This window comes from Phascolarctos cinereus, unplaced genomic scaffold, assembly GCF_003287225.1.
Source record: "Phascolarctos cinereus isolate Bilbo 61053 unplaced genomic scaffold, phaCin_HiC Scaffold_2;HRSCAF=192, whole genome shotgun sequence".
NCBI classification, from domain to species: domain Eukaryota; kingdom Metazoa; phylum Chordata; class Mammalia; order Diprotodontia; family Phascolarctidae; genus Phascolarctos; species Phascolarctos cinereus.
Genome location: NW_027555625.1, coordinates 259,665,211 through 259,685,539, shown reverse-complemented (window position 1 = coordinate 259,685,539; position 20,329 = coordinate 259,665,211). Strand labels below are relative to the sequence as shown.

Genomic DNA, 20,329 nt, shown 5'->3' with positions numbered 1-20,329 from the left:
CCTTTCACTTTATTTTTTTTTTCACCTTTTACTTTAAGAACACACAAGTTAATAATCACCTCCTGAATGTTTTTCAATTTAGGGGTCCAATTAAAACTATGTCAAGAAGGACAGTGTGGCACAAAGGAAAGAGTCCATCAGACCACTGGTTCCTCTGTGAGGCTTGATTTCTTCATCTGCAAATTAAGGGGAATCCTGCTCTATTTCCTTCATGGGGTTGTTGTGAAGATTAAATGAATGCGTGAAAACTTGTTGAAAACTGTAAATCTCTGTAAAATGTGATATGTCACCATTTTTATTACTACTGACTCTAGTAACTCTTTAGTGCTAATATAGGAAAAAGAATTTAGACCATGGGTCCTTGGATTGCAAGAGAGAACTGATCTTTCTTGTACAGAATTTCCAGTGTATTTTGTACCCTCAGGTGAAGAGCAGTTTTGTTTTTATTATATCTAGATGTTCAGTTTTATATTTCTGCCCATGCCTATCTGCAAATGGTCACTAATTTAGGTTTTTGAGATTTGTCTGGATCACCAAGAAGCTAAGTGACTTGCCCATGGTCATAAGAGTGTAAGAATAGTAAGAATGTGTCAGAAACAGGATTTGAACCTTAGTTTTTCCTGATTCCAAGACTGGCCCTCTGTTATGCCCTATCTCTTTTTCCACCTGCTCGCTTTTGGGAAGTTGGGTGCAGGGTTGCCAACAGTTTGGTTTCTGTCCTCTTGGTAGATAGTAGAGTAAGGATATTTCATGGTAAATTGAAGTCAGTGTTTTTCTCATCTGTTTTAATGCCATGTTCACCAATTTTATTGTTATGATTTCTTTTTAAAGAACTACTGAGCCTGAGAGAGTAAAAAGGTTTGTAATGACTTGTAAATATATCTCACAGAATGTTCTTAGAGCTAGAAAGGATTGCCCCCTTTTGCAGATGAGATTACTAGAGCCTAGAAAGGGGAAGGGACTTAGCAGAGGTCTGGTGGGTTATTCCCATTGCACTACCTTACCTCTGTTAGCATAAAAGCTTAAATTCTGAGTTTGCCAAAGTCAAAACATTCACAAAGTCCACCCTACCCCATTACCTTGTATTAGTTGGAAAATAATCAGATGCCCAGAGGAGAGGGAGCTCTCAGTATTCCTTGGTACCCTGCAGTGCTGGAGCTACTTGGACAATATTTATAACTTAATAAACCAAAGGACTATAGAGTAAATGGTTCCTTGCTAGGCAAAGTAGGAAGGAAGTCAAGGAAGGAAAAGCCTTCCTCTCCCCTCTTCACCCTCACCATCTCTCTTCTCTGACACTTCCCAGACCCTGGCTCCTCACTCTAGCCTCAAAGCTGTTCATTATTTTGTATTGTTGCTGTTGTTTGGTTTTAGGTTTTTGTTGTTGATAGAACTGGCTTTCAGACTTTGGTTTTTAGGTCTGTTTTAGTGGGAGTTAGGGTGGGTGTCTTAGAACTGTAAAAATATATAGACCTTGTTGAGTGTAGGAAAACTTGAGGTTACTATTTAAATTTCCTTTTAGGTATTCTGGATATTGGCTGACATCACAGAACCCATAATCCAGCTCCCTTCATTTTACAAAAAGCCCTCATTTGCTTTTAAGGTACTTTGTATCCTTCCAAATCAGATTGAATTTGCTGCTGGCTTCTCTGCTGACACTTCTAATTGCATTAGAGGGCATTAGTCTGCCTTACCTTGAGGTGTTATGAATGATTATCTATTTGATTTTTTTCATTGTAATAATGAGACTAATAGCCTAAGCCTGGAGGTAATGGACCTTCTCTATGCTGGCTTCATTTTAAAAGCAAATGTCCCAAGGCTCTCTATAGTGCCTTTTGACTTTCTGTCTGTGTTCTGAACTGAGCCACTGGTGGTTTTTCCAGTCCAAATTTCATATGTGTGTATATGTATGTAATACATGCATGTATATATATTTGTATGTACAGAGAGGACAAGAGGGAAAGAAAAGAGAGAGAGAGAGAGAGAGAGAGAGAGAGAGAGAGAGAGAGAGAGAGAGAGTGCAAAAGCTTTTTTTAAAGTAAAAAATATAGTGCAGAAGAACTCAATGAGAAGTAAGGATGAAGATGATGATAATGATAAGGTCTCAACCTTCTCAGGAATACGCCTTGATATAGCTTTCTCTCTGCTAAGAAAAAAACAGCTAGCTTAACAATCACCTCTGTGGTTCTATCCCACACAGGAATCCTGTCTGAAGCATCTCTTTCTTGCTCTACTCAGTTGAATGTTATTTTGTTGAATGCTTCCCAAAATGTTTCTACAGCATTGAAAAGCATAGCTGAGTAAGTTGGGTCCTCTTGACTCAAGAGTAGCAATTGTAAACTCTTATGGGACATGACCTGTATGACAAAATCACAAACACTTCTATCAATCAAAAATTCATTGAGCCTACTATATGCCAAGCGTAGGGCTACACACTGTGATTACAAAGTCAAAAATGATATAGTCCCAGCCATCAAGGAGCTTATACCTCAAAGTCAGGAAGAATTGTTTATTTGTTTGTTTGTTTTTCAAAAAGGAAAGAAAAGAGCTCTATGATTAGTTAAATCTCAAAGGATCTTAGCTCTGGGAGCATAAGAAGTTACTTTTTTTTCCTATTCAATAATACATGCTAGATATTTTATAAAGTTTATTCCCTATGCCTCCCCCAAACAAGGGAAGGCAATTTGAGAACTCAAATAACTTTGAGCTAATGAGTGCTTAAAAGTAGTCTCCCCTCAACTTTCCTCCTATTTTGACTTCCCAATATACTCCATGGCTTAGTATAGGAACTGGTACATAAATAAATAAATGAAATTATTGCAGCCCTGGAAACTCCTCCTATTGCTGTAATACAGGTGGCAACTCCTCTACGACCTAATTGTTGAGTCCTATAGTGCTGTCAGAAGCATAAAGGGGTTAAGTGACTTACTCTGGGTCATACAGCCAGTTAAGTGTCAGGGGTGACACTTGAATCCACATCTTCATGACTAAGAGCAGAACTACCTGTGAGACTTTGGGCAAACCATTTAACCTCTCTGGCCTTCATTTCCTTCATCTATAAAATGTCAGGCTTGCACTAAATGGTCTCTGATGTCTTTTCTGGTTTTAAACCTATTATGCTATGATAAATTCTTTGCACGAATTAGAATGTTGTGCATACCTCAGGTTTACGGGTGCAAAATAGGTGCTTAATTAATACTTGTTTTGCTTTATTGGGTGGATGCCATCTGGGAAACACCCAAATTGATCCAAAAGAATTAAGGTGTTATTGTTCTGTATCAAGAGAGTGTAATGATGTCCAATCTGTGCTGTGAAAATTTGAAAATATGATGGTTGCCACAGGTCTTTGAAGCTAGAGGTCAAGAGTGATTATCCAGGTCTAAATTCCTTTTCTAGATTTCTTTAAATGAAAGAAGATGAGAGAATATCTCTGAGATTCAGTGAGCTACCTGCCTTTAAAGTCCCATAAAGTATTCCTTTAGCAGAGCTGATGAGGTCTGTTTGCTAACAATAGAGACTGTAGTACCAATTTGCACTGGAAGATGGCACCATTCCCCAACAAGTGGAATTCGGCTCCCAACCCTGAACATACTGTGCTTGCCAGGATCACATTCATAATTAAACAAGAAATTGCTTAGTTTTGTTTATCAGAGTGGATAGTCTCCAGCCCCCCTACCTGCATTCACATGCAGAGAATTGTGCCAATGTAATTTTAAAAATTTCATTAAAATCCCATTTGTGTCAGAGTTCTGTCATCCAATTGTACTTGGCTTATTTGGCCATAAATTTGGAAAGGGTAATAGAGACACCAAGGAGGATTATTCCTTTGCCTTGAATTCTTAAGAGCAGATGGAGCAACATGTTCCTAAGGGTCCATTGATTTCTCCAGAGCCAGACCATGGATTTCTATATGTAGAGAGCATTAGCTACATTCAGCCACAGAATTGATCTTTAATCTCCCTTTCAGGTTTGGAGTATTTTAATGGTAACCTGAATATAAAAGAAAGAGTAAACCAGGGAGGGCTATGAGGGTGTCTTCTCTACCAACATGATTGGAAAACCTTGATCTAAGGGCTTAGGGAGATCAGTTTTCAGCTCAGATTAGAGGTCATTTGCAAATTTGAAAATGCTATTAACATGGGGATTTCTGGAGGTGTCAGTGTAGCTGGTTCTGATGAATCAGTGGCAAATGCCGGGCCCGTAATAAGCTTGAGACACTGCAGATTTCCAGAGAAGAGAAATGAACACATGCACATCTATCTGTGTATCTATGTATCTTTATCTATGTATCTCTGTATCTCTGTATCTCTGTATCTATCTATCTCAGAGATCAGGAACAGGAAAGAGCAGTTTTTGTAGCTCACAAGTACCCTTCACAATACACCTCACAAGGTGACTCCATGAAAAACATACCCATTATTATGCACATACTAGGAGGCAGGACCAGGTTTGTTGGGATGTTTGGGGCCCTTTGGATCCCCCATTTTTTCCCCTTTTAGAATCACACATTCTTTTGCTCACCTGGAGTTTCCCAACAGTCCAAATGGCCAAACTCCAGGGAGGAGGGAACTGAAAAGGCTGATACTGAATCCCAGAATGTTACAGTTGGAAGAGATCTTAGAGACCATAAATTCCAACCATTTCACAGATGTGGAAACTGAGGTCCAGAGAGCAGAAGTGACTTGCCTAAGTTCAAACAACAAATTGGTGGCAGAACCAGGCCTGAAATTCAGATCTTGCCAGTCCATCCGTTATAAACGATCCTTTTTTTTGCATTCAGCTGGACTCAGTTTGAGTGGGTGGTGGCATTAGTGAGCTGGGATAGGAAGGAGGGAGGTGTAAATACAAATCAAACTTGGATTTGGTTTGCAGGATTGATGGCAGGGTGCAGTGCTAGGGCACAGATTTCAAAACAATTTTCTTAGCATTGACTGACAAAGAACTTCTGAGGCGAGAGATGCAGCAACCTTTCCCCCCCAGTCTGTCCTGTGCAGTACATGCAGAGATGGGATGGGGGAAGAAGTGGGGACAGGAGGCTAAACCTAACCAAGGCATCTGGAGAAATCCAGTAGCTCTCAGAGCATCCCCTGCCCTGGCTACATCTCTGACCACCCCTTTCTAACAGCCAGAAATGGACCTGGCCCTGTCCTAAGCTCCTTCTGTCCTTGGAGGAAAAAAAAAATCTATTGAAAAGAAGGGCTGGATACCTGTTGGGGGGGGGGGAAATCTTATGTTTAAGGAGCATCTGGTGATTGGGCGATGTCAGCTAGGGGTGACCACAGCCTGCCGCCCATACTAAAAACAAGCAATGGGGAAGGGAGCCAAGATAGACGAAGAAGAAAGGAAAGAAAATGGAGAGGGAGGGAAGAACAGAGAGGAAGGAGAGACGGGTAGCGGGGAAGAGGGAGGAGACAATGAGATAAAGATTTTTTGAAGCAAGCCAGAGTAGTGACACTGTCCCGATTAAACCTAGGTTGTAATTCCAACCAGTTTAGCGACAGAAGCTTGTAGGTCTCTGTTTCAACCACCAGAGGGAAGCGGGGAGCAAGAACGAAAGGGAGACAGGAGAGGAAAAATCCACCCATTTTGACATCAGATTGCGTTTTTCTACACCAATCCCCAGGTCTCCGCCTCTTTTTCCCTTCAGTCCTCCCTCTACCCCTTCTCCTCCCCTATTCAGCCCGCCCCTTAGTCAGTTTCAGGCATGCCAATTCTCAGCACCTGGAAGATGTCTGGGGGGCTGAGAGCGGGATCTTGAAAAAAAGGGGGGGGAAAGAAATATTTCCAAACCCCCTCCCCTCTCTGAATCTCTTCAACCCCAGTCCTTTCCCCTGTCCTCACTCCAGGCTAGGGTTCCTGTGGCCGGCTGTAGCCGCACCCAGCCCTCCCTTGTCTTCCTCTCTCCCTCCCTTCTGGTTCACCGGCCCTAGTCGGTCCCTGCCTCTTCCCGGTCGGTCTCCGCAGCCTGAGCGCCTCTCCCACACCCACCCCCAACCCCCCCGTGCTGGCTAAAAGGAGGAGACCTCGTTCCACTTCTCTCCTTCCCGCGGTGGGGTGCCAGATCGGAGAACCTCTTGACTAAAGTGGGGGTAAAAGAGGGAGGGAAGGTGGGTGAGTGAGCCCGAGGGGCAGGAGCGGAGAGCAAAGGCAGCGCATCCTCTGAGCTGGGCACGATGTCCAAGGGGCGAGTGGCGTCGCTGGAGCGGAGGCAGGTAGAGGAGGTGCCGGAGCGCAGCGCGCTGCTCCAAGCCACTTCTTCAGAATGAAGGCTGGTTGGAGGAGGCGACTCGAGCCGCGATGTCGGTGCCGCTGCTCAAGATTGGGGTTGTGCTGAGCACCATGGCCATGATCACCAACTGGATGTCTCAGACACTGCCCTCGCTGGTGGGGCTCAATACCACGAAGTTGACCGCGGCCAGTGGGGGGACTCTGGATAGGAGCACCGGTGTAAGTTCCCCCTTTGCCCCCGACCCCCAAGGGGCCCCTTCTTCTGGCTAAAGGAGCAAGAGGGCACGTCGCATGAGTTTCCCCCTTTCCTCAGACTGGATCCCTAGGCGGTGGGATGGGTGTGAAATTACAGAGGAGGGCTGTGGGCAGGGGTAGAAGAGGAGCAATGGTGAAGAAAGGGTTTTTGGGGGGGTTCAAGCACTTTGGGGGTGTGGTGACATTCCTAGGGCTCTGCTCCTTCACTTTCCGAGGTACTCGGTTATTTCATTTCTCTTTGCCCTCTGTGCTTCAGATGCTTCTAATAGGTTGGCGCCTTTTTCGTTCCGCAAAGCCTTAGCCTAGGGTCCTCAGTTGGGGCTGGGGGCGGCAGAGTGAAATCCCATTGACTTTGAATTTTCATTAGAATAGATTTTTGCGTGCGTCGAGCTGCAGCCTTGTCTTTCAAAGAGGTCGGGGCCTGGGCCGCCGAAACTGGAAGGACAAGATAAGGGCAGGGGCTAGGGAGGGAATGGGGTTCAGGGGAGCTTGCGGGGGAGGGGGCGCTAGCAGAGTCAAGGGAATGGACACGCCGTGATCTGACTGCTCTTCGCCCCAGGTCTGCGTTCGAGTCTAAATAATTCTTTCTCACTCTCAGCTTCAGCTGGGGGGGGGGTGTCTTTTTTTTTTTCCTGTTGCATAACAACACGTTCTACACAAGTTGGAAAGCGGCTGTGTTGGGGTCTTTCGAGGGGGTGGGTGGAGCAGAAGGGCTGGGGGACTGGAGGATTCCTCAAAGCTTGGGGATGGGGGAGTGGAGCAGGAAAACAAATGTCACACACACACACACACACACACACACACACACACACACACACACACACCCCTTCGCCCCCCCCCCGCTCCTGAGAGCAGATGGCAAAGATGGAAATCCTTGGTTCTTTAATTAAAAGCAGGGTGCAGCTGTCCCTCTCTGGGGGGCAGTACCTCAAATTCCCAGGAATTGCGGCCAGAGTGAAAGACCCAGTTCCCCATCTTTTGACAGTCTAAGAGGTTATGAATATTAAATCATAACATGAAGGTTTATTTTCCAGAGCTGAAAAGAATATTTGCACATAGAAAATGTCAGATCTGGAAGGGACCTTTAGAGGTCTTTCAGGGCAATTGTGGGGAGGAATAAAAAGGATAATGGTGAAGTAAAACTGGAGGTAGATTTTTCTAGCTTGTCTTGAACTACTGGAAAATGTGTCTCCTGAGGTCTTCCTTCTTTTCACTTCCTCTTTATAAGGAAACAACCCCCATTTATTTGAAAGGAGAAGCTGAAGGGCACCCTTCTCCATTGCTTAGTGTTTCCATGTTGAAGAGTTGATAGCCTCGGCTTGGAGCTTAGTGTTTTTCCTCCTCTAAGAAAGATGCTACATTTAAGTATTTTACTTGCTTCAAGAATCACATTGTTTCCTTTAACAACTGCCTTACCACCTTAGTTTTTATAGCTGCTTGAGTTAAGAATGACTAAAACTACAATACATTGGTAGTGCAGATTTCAGGGAGGAAAACTACAAATTAATCCCCAGATGACCTGAAACTAATGGAAATCCATCCATATGCATGCCCCCATAACAGTAGAGTAAAATTGTGGGCAAGCTGTAATCACTTGGCCTGGTTGCTGCATGGTGTGATCTGAGAACTGTTTGGGGTTCTAGCTTAAACAGCCTGTTTCCCCTCCCTTACAGGAAAAGCTGCCCAAACCTAAAAGGTCGTCTCTGTCATTAGTTCCTGTGGACTTCCAGGTTGCTAGCTGGCAGTCACTGTGGTATGGTTTGAGATAGCAACTGTGAAAAACTCTGTCCAACTTGTTAAAAACCCACAAAACAATTTGCAGGTTAAAGGGGGAGGAAAAGAGAGAGAGAAAGGGAAAGGGGAAAAAAAAGTCAAATGCCAAGTGTTTTCTCCAAAGCAGTAATTACCTTGCTTCAGGACCTTGGAAGAGCACTAAGGCTCTCATTGATTACAGCTCAACTAATGGGATGCTGGGTACTCTGCTATTACTGCAATTGCACTCCATCCATTTAAGTGTCACGGAGAAATGGAGCCAGTGTCCCTAATAGCCAGGTATCCCTGCTAGCCTTTGCAAGGGAGAGGACACAAGTTCAGATTTCTGAGTGCTGTGCCTACAGAATGTCAACCATATATTACATTCTCTTTGCTCCCCATCTCTGTGCTGTGATTCTCCCCCTCCCCCCACCACAAATAACACACACACACACACACACACACACACACACACACACACACCCCATTCTTGCCCTCTTGGCATAACAGATCAGGTAGAAAATTCTACATTTTCTAAAAATCTCTCAGCTAAACTGGCATTTAAAAAAGTGAAATTTTGCTTTGCTGTGTTTCTTGAGTTCCAGTATAGATTTTAGAATTTGTATTCTTATCTCTTTGTTTCCATTCTGCTGGAATAGAGTCTGGGGTAATAGTAGGGAAAGGAGGGGATTAGTTTCATTTAGGTTGAATGGATACATTCCCTTTGTATTTCATTACTCATTGATTGGCTGCCTTAGATTTTTCTCTTCTTTTTTCTTCCTCTTTACCCCTGCTCCATGTCCTGACCTGCTGGTGCCCAGGTGTTGCCTACCAACCCGGAGGAAAGCTGGCAAGTGTACAGCTCAGCCCAGGACAGTGAGGGACGGTGTATATGTACAGTGGTGGCCCCCCAGCAGACTATGTGCTCCCGTGATGCCAGGACAAAACAGCTGAGGCAGCTATTAGAAAAGGTAAGCTGTGGGTGGGTGTGGGAATGCATGGCTGTGTCATCTGTGTTGGAGTGCAGGAATCAGGGAGGGATTAATTCTGGATGCAAACCTTCTGTGGCATACTCATTCTCATTCTCATAGCTATGTGTTGATTGATCGAACGAATGAATGAACAAATGACATGATGTTATGTGATGTGATGAGTTTTCATCAGACTTGTGTTTGTCAGTTTCAAGTGGGTAACCTTGAGATAGACAGGCATTTTCATGAAGCCCGGTCCCCTTGTTTTCTTCAAGTGTGGTCACTATCAAGATGACTGAATAAAATATCCCAGCCCAGCAGAGGAGGGGGGGAGCCAAAATTTGTAGTTTTTCTCTTTCACACTGACATCCATCTGATTAGTTTTTCATAATCTAAAGTCTAAGGAGATCAAAAGATTCTCATTAAAATATATAACTGTGAGATCTAGTGTAGGCACAGGAAAACCATTTCATTGAAGAAATCCTGTTGTCTCTGAATGTGCTGACATTCTGATTTAACCTAATTGGGGTCTTTAGGGTATGTAATTTCCCTTGCTGTGGAAAGGCTGGGCCTGGGTGACCGACTGGGATGGATGTTTGCCACTGATTATGTCTTCCTGGTAAAGCAGAGTATTAAGTCATTTAGTCTGTGGTTATTAATACATCACTCCAAAGGACTGAAAATGGACTTTTATCACCAGTAGCCTAAGCAACTACGATATGATCTTTCACAGTGACCCTGAAGTGACCATTCAAAGACCCTTGATCTTTTAACCTGTGGGATGATTTGTTCTCACCACCATCACCACCACCCCATTGTCCAAGGAAAGAGGGCTATTTGGGATATTTGATATGACACCGCCAGGATGGTATACTTCCTGCTTGAGCTGAGTGTTTCTCTTCATCCTTTCAATATCACGTCAAGACGCAAGTGAAGCATTCAACCGGTGTAAGCCAATGCATTTCAAAGATGGCCCAGGCCCTTTGCTTGGAGATTAGATTCACATTTTCCAAAGTGGCCTATCCCTTCACATATGACACATCCAAAATGGGTTAGAGATTTTTCGTAAGTGTGAAGCAAGTTCAAGATAGTAGGAGAAAAATGGGGGTTTCCTATGTGATAAGCTTTAAGAGGTATCAGAAAGTTCTCTTTCTTGCCCCAAAATATACTATTCTACATTGTATATGAAATAGAGATTCCTTTAGATTCATGAACATTAGCTTTGAAATGGGTAAATACACTGAGCAGGGTTAGGGGATAACAGTTGCTCGTACCTAAATGTTGGTCATTTTAATACAGCTGAGATCTGCTTGGAAAAAATAGGAATTTTGAGAAAGAAATATGGTGGCATGGGAGAAGTAACTAGAAGAAGAGTAAAGAAAAGGAGGTTTCACCTACAATTCCTGAGGAGAATATGCACAGGATCATAGAATTTAGAGTTGGAAGGAACCTCAAAGATCACCTAGTTCAACCTTTTAAATTTACAATTTACAGAGAAGTGAACTAAGGCCCAGAGTGGTTAACAGACTTGCCTATGGTAACACAAGCCCAGAAGGGATTCACAACTAGGTCTTCTGACTCCAAATCTAGTGCCCTTCCCACTCTAACACAGATGTTCATTTACTTTTGATAGACTCACATAATTTTTAGAACTGAAGAAATCTCAGAGATCATCTCATCTAACTTATCCATTTTAGGCAAATCCTCCCAGTGGGTGAATAATGATGTTAGGCAAATAGGAATCAGTAGGACCAAAGTGTGAATTTAATTCCATTCTATTCCGTTCAGTTAAATTCAACAAGCATTTATTATGTGTAAGGCACTATGCTAGTTGAGATACAAAAATTAAAATAAAAAAGACCCATCTTCCCTCGAGGAACTGGGAGTTCTGAGTTACCATTATCTGATGAATTACATGGTGAATTGAAGTGTTGAGAAAGGCTCAGCTAATGACTTTCATGACCTTTCTGGGCCTTAGTTTCCTGAGGGGTGAAGTAGGACTAGATGGTCTCTGAAATCCCTTCTGGCTCTAATAAACAATGATTCCATTAATTACTGTAGCTTCCTGCCTCTCAAATGGGCAGAGTAAAGTTTTTTTACTGAGTGGTCAGAGAGTTGCCTGTTTGGATTAATAGATGTTATATTGGTGGCACAATGGACAAAGTACTGGGCCTAGAGTTAGGAAGACCTGAGTTCAAATCTAGCTTCAAACACTTATTAACTGTGTTACCCTGGGCAAGTCACTTAATCTTTATTCATTTTGGTTTCCTCATCTGTAAGATGGGGATAATAATAGCACCTACCTCCCAGGCTTATTGTGAGGATAAAATGTGATAATAATTGTAAAGTGCTTAGCATAGTGCACATGGTAAGCACTATATACATATTAGGTATTAATCTTATTATTATTTATTATACTTTAGCAAAGCAGGCTCTTTTTTTTTTAAAAAAAAAGAATAAAGTAAAATGTACTTTGCACTAAAATGGGACTGATTATCAGTGAAGTTTTCTTCAGCTATTCAGAAGGGGTATCTGGACTTTGGGTCATCATTTTGAACATGACAACATTGTATTATGTGTGCAATTGCCAGTTAATAGAGTTTTGGTTTAGAGGATGTGGAATATGAGATAATTCAAATACTTGGCACCTGTCAACTTTTAAATAAAAGGGAATCATAATCTGGCCGGTTTTCTCATTGGCGAAAGCATGCCATTAAGGAGACCAAGGTCATGGCTCGATCTCTAGTTAGCTTTGACTGTTGCAAAGTCAGATTCTGCATGTCAACCACCAGCCATCTTATAGCTATATCTTTTGTCACAAGGGATGCTAGGAGAGAGAGAGTGAATGACTTAATGCAATCTATTCATCTTGCTATATTGGAAACAACTCCAATTCAATTTAACAAACCTTTATTAAGTGCCTCCTGTGTGTAAGGCATTGTGCTAGGTGCTAGAGATACAAAGGCAACAATGAAATGGTTTCTGGCCTCAAGGAGCTTAAATTGTCTGGGGGAAGAGCAGGGAATCAGCATGTATTTACACGCTTATGTTTATCTAGCATAGACTTTACTGATCAATGTCTGTACCAACAGCTTGGTATTCAGAGACTAGCATGGTCTATTAAGGAGACCTGATGAAAACAAGATAACGATTGTAGAACCGAATGAGGAAGAATGATATAGGGGAAAGAGACTCCTATAATGTGATGTTTGGGGCGGGGGTAGACAGAGAAAATTGGGTCACAAAAATGACATGATTTTTGTTTGCAGAAGACATTGAACCTTTCAAAAACCTCTTTATTCTGTTTGTGCAAATCTATTCAATTAGGCTACATCTTGGCCAGATCCACCATCTTTTCCTCAGACTTTAAGGTGCTCAGAAGGCATCTGGGCCTCGGTTACTGCCTATCATCCTTTAGTCTGGTGCCTACAAACCAGTTTTTATAAATTGACTTTCTCCCACTCCCTCCACTTTTTGTAGGCATTTTTAATTCTAGAGAAATGGAATTATCTTTGACTAAAATCATCAACCGTAAACAAATGGGCACATCTTTTTAAGTGCCTTGTATGAGGCATTGTAGCAAAGAGAAAGCATGTCAGGTCTGGAGTCCAACTCAGTCAACAAGCAGTGAATCAGAAAGTTTGTTTGTTTGTTTTTTTAAACACCTACAATGTACCAGGCCCTGTACTAGATAGTCAGGAAATAAAGGAAAAAGATGAAGCAGTTCCTGCCCTCAAAAAGCTTCAATTGTATGGAGAGGCAGGGAAGGTTCGCTATGTATTATATATTATATATAATAAGTATATTTAAGGTAAACATAAGTTATGTTTAGTATGTTAAAAATATACTGTATTATAAAAACAAATCAAGATAGTTTGGGGACGGGAGGGCACTAGCAGCTTGGGATGTCATGAAAGACTTCACATGGAATGTGGGACTTGGCATGAATCTTGAAGAAGGTAGGTGATTTTACCATTTCTTTCCAAGCAAAGGGAACAGCCGATGTAATGGCATGGAGGTGGGAGATGGTATGTCCAGTGAGGAACAAGAAGAAAATTAGTTTGGATGGACTATAGAATGGAAGAAGATGGCTGGTGAAAAAAAATAGATTGGGGTCAGATTGTGAAAGACTTTAAAAACCAAAGAACTTTCTGTTTCATTCAAGAGGCAATAGGAAATCACTGGAGTTTGAGTAGGGGAGTAGTATGGTCAGATCTGCCCTTAAAGAAAATAACTTTGAGAGCAGTGTGGAGGGTGTATTAAAGAGAGTCTGGAATAACCTGAAGCAGGGAGACCAATTAGGAGGCTATTGCAATAGTACAGGAAACAGGGGGCAGCTAGGTGGTGCAGTGGGTAGAGCTCTAGCCTTGGAGTCAGGAGGACCAGAGTTCGAATGTGGCCTCAGACACATGACACTTACCAGCTGTGTGACCCTGAACAAGTCACTTAACACTAATTGCCTCACCAAAAAGCAAAAAAGAAAAATAGTATAGGAAACAAATGATGAGTACCTAAATTAAGGGGGTGGCTGTGTCAGTAGAGAAAGGGGAACATGTATGAGGGAAGGACCCTGTAGTTGAAGGCAAATCCCTTTCCCCCCAATATCTCAAGGAGCTCATTTTCATTGTGTACATGAATAGTTGATGAGATAATTCCATAGGGTTTTTGTGAGAGCAGATGAGATCTGTATGTCAGTACTGTAGTAGCTGGTAACGGGACTATTTAGTCCCAGGAGAGTTTAACTCTAGAGAGAAATGGGTAATGAGGGAGAACTTTGCTTCCTCTTTCCATGTTTAACAAGATTTCATATGATTGAAAGCTGGAAGGAACCCTAGAGATCAGCTTGCCCAGCCCCTTATTTTACAGTGGAGAACACAGCTGCCCATTACTTCTTCTCCCAGCTGTTGGTGCCTTCCCTTCAAAAATTACTTCAGAGCTCTCCTCTCTCTGAATATACCTTGTTATGCGTATTTATGTATAGATTGTCTTTTTCTTTAGAATGTAAGCTCCTTTAGGCTAGGCATTGTCTTCACTTTTTCTTTTTATCCCTAGTGTTCAGTATATAGGAAGACCTTAATAAATACTTGCATTGATCGATTATCCAATGGCACCCAAATAATAAGTATCAGAGCTAAGATTTGAACTTAGGTCATCAGATTCCAAATTCAGTGCTCTTTTTTTCTGTAAGTTAGTTAGAAACATCTGAAGACTATAAATTCCCAAAAGCTTGAGGCATGGGTATGAGCTTTGGATCTTGGCAAAATGTTGGAGGGTAGATTTTAATGAGGCTGATTAGAAGCCTGCAACTTGTAATACTCTTGCCTCTTGAGCTTCCCCAGATCACAAGAACATAGATTTGGAGCTGGAAAAGAAGCTAGAGGCTATTTAGTTCAATCTTCTTATTTTACAAATGAGGAAATTGAGAGCTTGCTAAGGGTCATACAACTAGTAAATGTCTGAGGTGGGGTTTGAACACAGGTATTCCTGACTCCTAATCTAACACTGTATCCAGTATTCCATTTCCCTTTCTGGCTAAATTTACATTAGGGTTTTTTGGAAAAGGAAAATCAATCCTAATTTTTCTTCTAGTGTACTGTTTATTTTTAAGGGACATAACCTGTTTCTTTTGGGGTTTGCTCTTTGAGATTTTTCCTTTCTTGAAAGAAGTATTTATTTTTTTCTTGTAAGTATTTGTAGCTAGCAAAAAGGAGCAAAGCACTTTATTTGGACTCCCCTCTTTCTACCTGGTATTTGACTCATCTCTGCATTTTCTTCTCTTTCTGTGGAGAAGGCCGCAGATGGACAGAAGGAAAAGGTAGATGCTCTTTCTCAGCTGAGCTTGGTGCACTTATTGGGGGGGTTGATAGGTGTACAACCTTTCTGTGCTTGGCCTCCCTGTCTTTAATTGGCTTCTGGAAATATTAAAGACCAACAATCAGCTGTCCATTTCCTCAGTGCAGATTATCTGAGCACATCTTTAATCCAAGACCCTGATAACCTCTGTGACTCAACTTCCTTCCCCTACAACTAGCATTCAAGCTAAATTTGATAAGAAACTCTAGGGATATGGGAAAGGAAAATCTCAATGCAAAAGCCATACCCAGTCTCTGAATGATGTATAGCATGCTACCACTCCCTAAATTAACGTATATTGCCAAGAAAGAGAGATAGCTTGGTGGCAAATGTACTGGACCAGAGTCAGGAGGCCTTGAGTTTTCAGCCCATCGGTGCATTAATGAGAGGTAAGTCCTTTAACTCTCCTAGGTTCTGTTTTCCCAGCTGTCAAACAGACACAATGATGAGTACCCTGCCTAGCTTTCTGGGTCATTGTGGGGATCAGATGACACAATGGACATTTTAAAGCATTATATAAACAGGAGGGATTGTTGTAAGCTTTATTAGGGCACAATAGCCTTGTTGGTACACATTTGTGAATCCTCCACTAAGCCATTGGCATGGTGCTCAGTGATGTGGGAGATGCCAACATAAAACACTATTCCTATGTCCCTGCCTTGATGGAGCTCACAGTCTAGTTGGGTTTGATAATACAAATGACAACTGGTACTTGCATAGGGCTTAAAGGCATGTAAGATGCTTTATACATGTTATCTCATTTGCTTTTCTCAACACTCTCTAAGGTGGGTACTGTTGTCAGCCCTGTTTTACAGAGGAGAAAATTAAGGCTGAGTGAGATTAAGTGACTTGCCCAGAGCCAAAAAGCTAGTCAGTGTCTTAAGGCAGGATTTGAACTCGGATATTCCTGACTGCCAAGTCCATCATTCTACCCACTATGTTGCCAGTCAGTTTGGTCTGAATGGTACAGACAATCAGTGTGGTAGGCATTCCAAAGGGGCAGAAAGATTCCAAGGTATAATTATGTGCCGTTATAATTTAAGAGTGAGTGTGGTGCAATGGATAGAGTGGTAGGATTAAATCACACCTGATATTAGATATATAACCAGGGGGCTAGTCATGTAATTCCTACGTGCCTTAGACAACTCCCTAGGATCCACCCCTAAGTGACAGATCAGTTGCTTTTTATATGTGTGGAGAGCTGCCACACTGGGAATTTCTCAAGCTGATGAGACATAGATCCTTCATACATATGCTTAGGAATATGCTTCAAATGGGCTAAAATGGAGAATCTTGAGGGTTTTGAGGAGGACAGGAAAAATTTCAGTGAAATAGTTATCCTGCTTTAATGCAATTGAGCTACTGGCATTTTTAAGAAACAAAGAATCTCTTCCCTAGTGAGAGTAAAACCCCATTTCTTCTTTGTAGTCTCCTGACAGAAATCTTACATGATGAGGCAGGTTTGCACTTATGATTTGCCAATCAGCTTTGCCAGCAGCCAGTCCACTCTGAAACCCAGGCTTTTAGGCACTGTATTTGTATGCCTGAGACCAAGGTTGTATTATCCAATGGGTGAGTTTTGTTTTGATTCACCATTTTTATTTATTTTCTCTAGGATGAGGAAGAGAGGGAAATTTTCCCCCCAAGGTGATCATTTACTTTCATTCTAGGGCTCCATTCATCCATCTAACAAACATTTCTGGAACACCTATTGTGTGCAAACTATTTCACAAAACCCCAAGTAGACACCATTTCAGTCCTCAAGGGACTTAATTTAATAGAGAGAAGGCACAGATAATTGTAATATACAGTAGTATGGGATGAGTGCTGTATGAGGGGCAAAATATTCTACTAGAGCTCAAAGGAAGGAGTGATCCTTCCTAGCTGAGGGAAATCAGGGAAGGCTTACAGGTAAGACAGCATTCAGTGTAACAGAATGCTAGAGTTTGAAGGGAATCTTAGAAAGTTGAACTGCCTTGTTTTATAGATAAGCAAAGTGAAGTTCAGAGGATATGTCATTTGTTTATAATCAAACAGCTAGTCAATGGAAGAGTAAAAACTTGAACCTAGGTATTCTGACACTAAGTCTTTCCAACTATGCCACGCGCCTCCAGGGCAATTATTCTCAGTGGAGATGCTGGAATAATTTATGGTCCTTGGATAAGTCAGTTGAAAAAGAGATATGGAACTTGTCGGTCAACAAAACAAAAATATACCTGCTTTGGGATAACTGGGAGAAAACTACTTTTGGGAGAAAAAAAAACAGGAAGAAATCCTCATCACCCCTATGGTCTTCCAAAGTAATATGAACAAAATTTAGTTAAAAAGAGTCAAGTTTGCAAGACAGATTGTCTCGTCCAGAAAAGGCCATGCATTTGCCATTGACCTGGAGATATTTGCCTGCTTTCTTTCAGTCAAGAGCTTATTTGTTTTTCATGTGCTGAGGCAAAGAACAGAAGATGGGGAAAGGAAACTATAAGCACTGTCATTGGCCGCATGCAAGAAGGCCAAGGCAGAAAGAATGTTGGCCCCTAAAAGGGTTGCATCTTTAAGCTCAGTGCAGATTATAAACAAGCATTTGGCAAATGGCTTGTCATTATGGAGGCATCTTTCTTAGTAATTGGATGAGATTCTGGCAGAATGACCCAACCGCTGGTTTAGCAATCCCAGACTTAATTCTGACTCCACACAGCCTGGAAAAGAACCTCACGCATGTGCCAGTTTCCTGAAAATAAATGTGTTAGCAAGTGGCTGCAGGAGAACTGTTTTTCTTTTAAGCTCTCTGGAATCCTGTTTAATATTAAAGTTCCAACTTGAGGCTAGGCTAGATTTGAATCTGCCTATAAAGGTATAATGCAGCAATTCCTCATTTGCCTGGCTGATGGATTCTTGACTTTATGTTGCAAGTATGTATGCTTGCAGAGTAGTCATGTGCCTATGATACTGTGTTCCGTGATAGATGCTGTGCAGGATGTGTAGGGGGGGCAGGGAGGAAAAAGGGGTGGTGGTGGTGGTGGTGGTGGTGAAGAATCCTAATACATAAATGGTGAAGATATCATCTTTTTCCTTGCTTCTTCATCCTGCACTTAAGCAGTGAAATACTCAGTGTACATTAAAAAATAAACAGGATTTGTACATGGAGAAAACATACCCCACAACACTATTCATCTTTGTTAGATGTTTATGTTTGCTAAACTGGATTCTCTTCTACAGAATAAATAAATAAATAAATAAATAAATAAATAAATAAATGAATAAATAAATAAATAAATAAATAAATAAATAAATAAATCAGCAAACACGAATCTCTTGCATGCAACGGACTAATCAAAGAGGAAATGGGGGCTTATGTATCTTACACTTGACTATTAGGTCTATTTGCATTCCTGATTGTCAGATTATTTTCCCAAGTATGACAGACCAAAATGTTTACCAAACCAATTTGTGATGTTTTCAAGTTCCTGGTCATAACAATATCAGATGTGTGTGATTAACTAGTAAATAATGCATGTGCTGCTTATGCTCTTAGTTTGTTGACTGAATGGAAAAGGTCATTGTCATATATTATACAGCCAGTTATGTTTTCTGGCCGCCATTACAGCTCTTTTCTCAGACCTTTTGCCTTTTTGACAGGTGCAAAACATGTCTCAATCAATAGAAGTATTGGACAGGCGAACCCAGAGAGATTTACAATATGTGGAGAAGATGGAAAACCAGATGAAAGGGTTGGAGTCCAAATTCAAGCAAGTGGAAGAGAGTCACAAGCAACATCTTGCTAGGCAGTTTAAGGTGTGTGCTTCCAACTCTTTCTCCCAGAGCTCTGCTTGTTCTTCCTGTCTTGCTTTTTTCCTCTTTCCTCTAGAAATAGGGAATGGTTGTGGGGAGAAAGGGATGAAAGAAAGTGACCCAGAAAAGAGCCTTCCAAATCATGTGAGTGTTAAGATAGAGAAGGTTCAGGTTTTGACCTTCTCCTCCCTGGTCCACATGGGGAAGTAATGAAAAGGGCAACATTTACCAGAAGCCCTTGATACATACTCACTAGACGATCACCTGAATCAGATCCAGTCTGGAATCACAGGATCCTCGTGACTGAGCTGTTCTACTTATGGGGGTATTGTAATTCAGTGAAATAACTTTATCTTTAGTTGTCATTCCCCTTTAGGTGACTCACTTTCATAAAGAGGGGAGCTGAAGGGATTATTTTACTTGATGATCCCACTCAGGAATGGCTATAATATAGCATGGATTTTAATGCCTGACCTAATTTAGGTTTGACAGTGTATATTGTAGCTTTGCAGAAAGCAGAGAGGAATTATTATCCTACAGGGTAATCAGGAAAGCTCTTTCCTATTTTCATAGGTAAGTGGTACGTTGTCATCAGATAGCTCAGGATTGGGAGCTGTTTTCCAGCCCTTCCTAGCTATACATCTTTCAATATTATTTAAAATGGGAAATACATATATACCTCAAATAAGGCATATATGTACCTTAATTTAAATTAAGGAGTCCACATTTGGAGAGGTAGCTTTCTTTTGGCAGTCATTCTTGATTGAAAATTGCTTGTGTGTCCTGTTTCTGTCTTTCCCCTTTCCCCCACCGTATATGTCTTGCTATTCTTCTTGGACTCTTTTTTTTTTTTTTGCAATCTCTGCATGAAGCAAGAAATAACTTTCTAAAAAACTGCATGTTAAATAGATGGAATGAACAGATAATTAAATGATAAACCCATGTAGCAAATAATACAATATTGGGCCTGATCTCGCTGAGAAATGAGTGAGTTCTTTTTGGAGGTGAATGAACTTCTTTGAGGTCTCTGGTATGTTATTGATTTAGACTGGAAGAAAGATGGAACTCTATTGACCTGATTGACCAGTGAAAGTTTATGCACCTGCCAAAAGAGAAGAGTACTTTCTTCTTAGGCGTAGGATCAGGCTCACTAAATGCATGTGTATTTATAGCAAATATGGTCAGAGAAAGCAATTTTTCACTTAGCTGCTGTCTCAGAACATGATCTTTTTTACTTTAAACTCTTGGGGCCACAAGGCTATCGTGATGGTGGGTCTTGGGGAAGAGAGATAACTACCACTGCCTTTTTAGCATGCATAAAAAGGTTTAAAAAATCTGAGCCTAAATGTTCTGAGGACATTCTAAATAACTGTGACAGCAGGTTGTTTCTGCTAACTCCAGCATTTAAGTGTGAGTTTCTTCTATTATTACCATAAGAATATTTGTTTATTAATGGCTATCTGTGTAAGAAAGGCAGGCTAGTG

General features: G+C 41.5%; 1 protein-coding gene across 2 annotated transcripts in view; it reads left to right on the top strand.

The window, feature by feature from the left end:
- Positions 1-20,329, top strand: part of OLFM1 (olfactomedin 1) — a 59,686-nt gene that overhangs the window by 11,115 nt on the left and 28,242 nt on the right. Inside the window, exons 1-3 of one of the 2 annotated variants that reach the window (XM_020981915.2) lie at positions 5,616-6,447; positions 9,057-9,206; positions 18,693-18,848. In XM_020981915.2, coding sequence (XP_020837574.1) covers positions 6,298-6,447; positions 9,057-9,206; positions 18,693-18,848 — 456 coding nt within the window. In that variant the 5' untranslated portion in view covers positions 5,616-6,297. Of the gene's footprint in view, positions 1-5,615; positions 6,448-9,056; positions 9,207-18,692; positions 18,849-20,329 lie in introns of those variants that run through there. The other variant, XM_020981916.2, reaches the window with a different exon arrangement.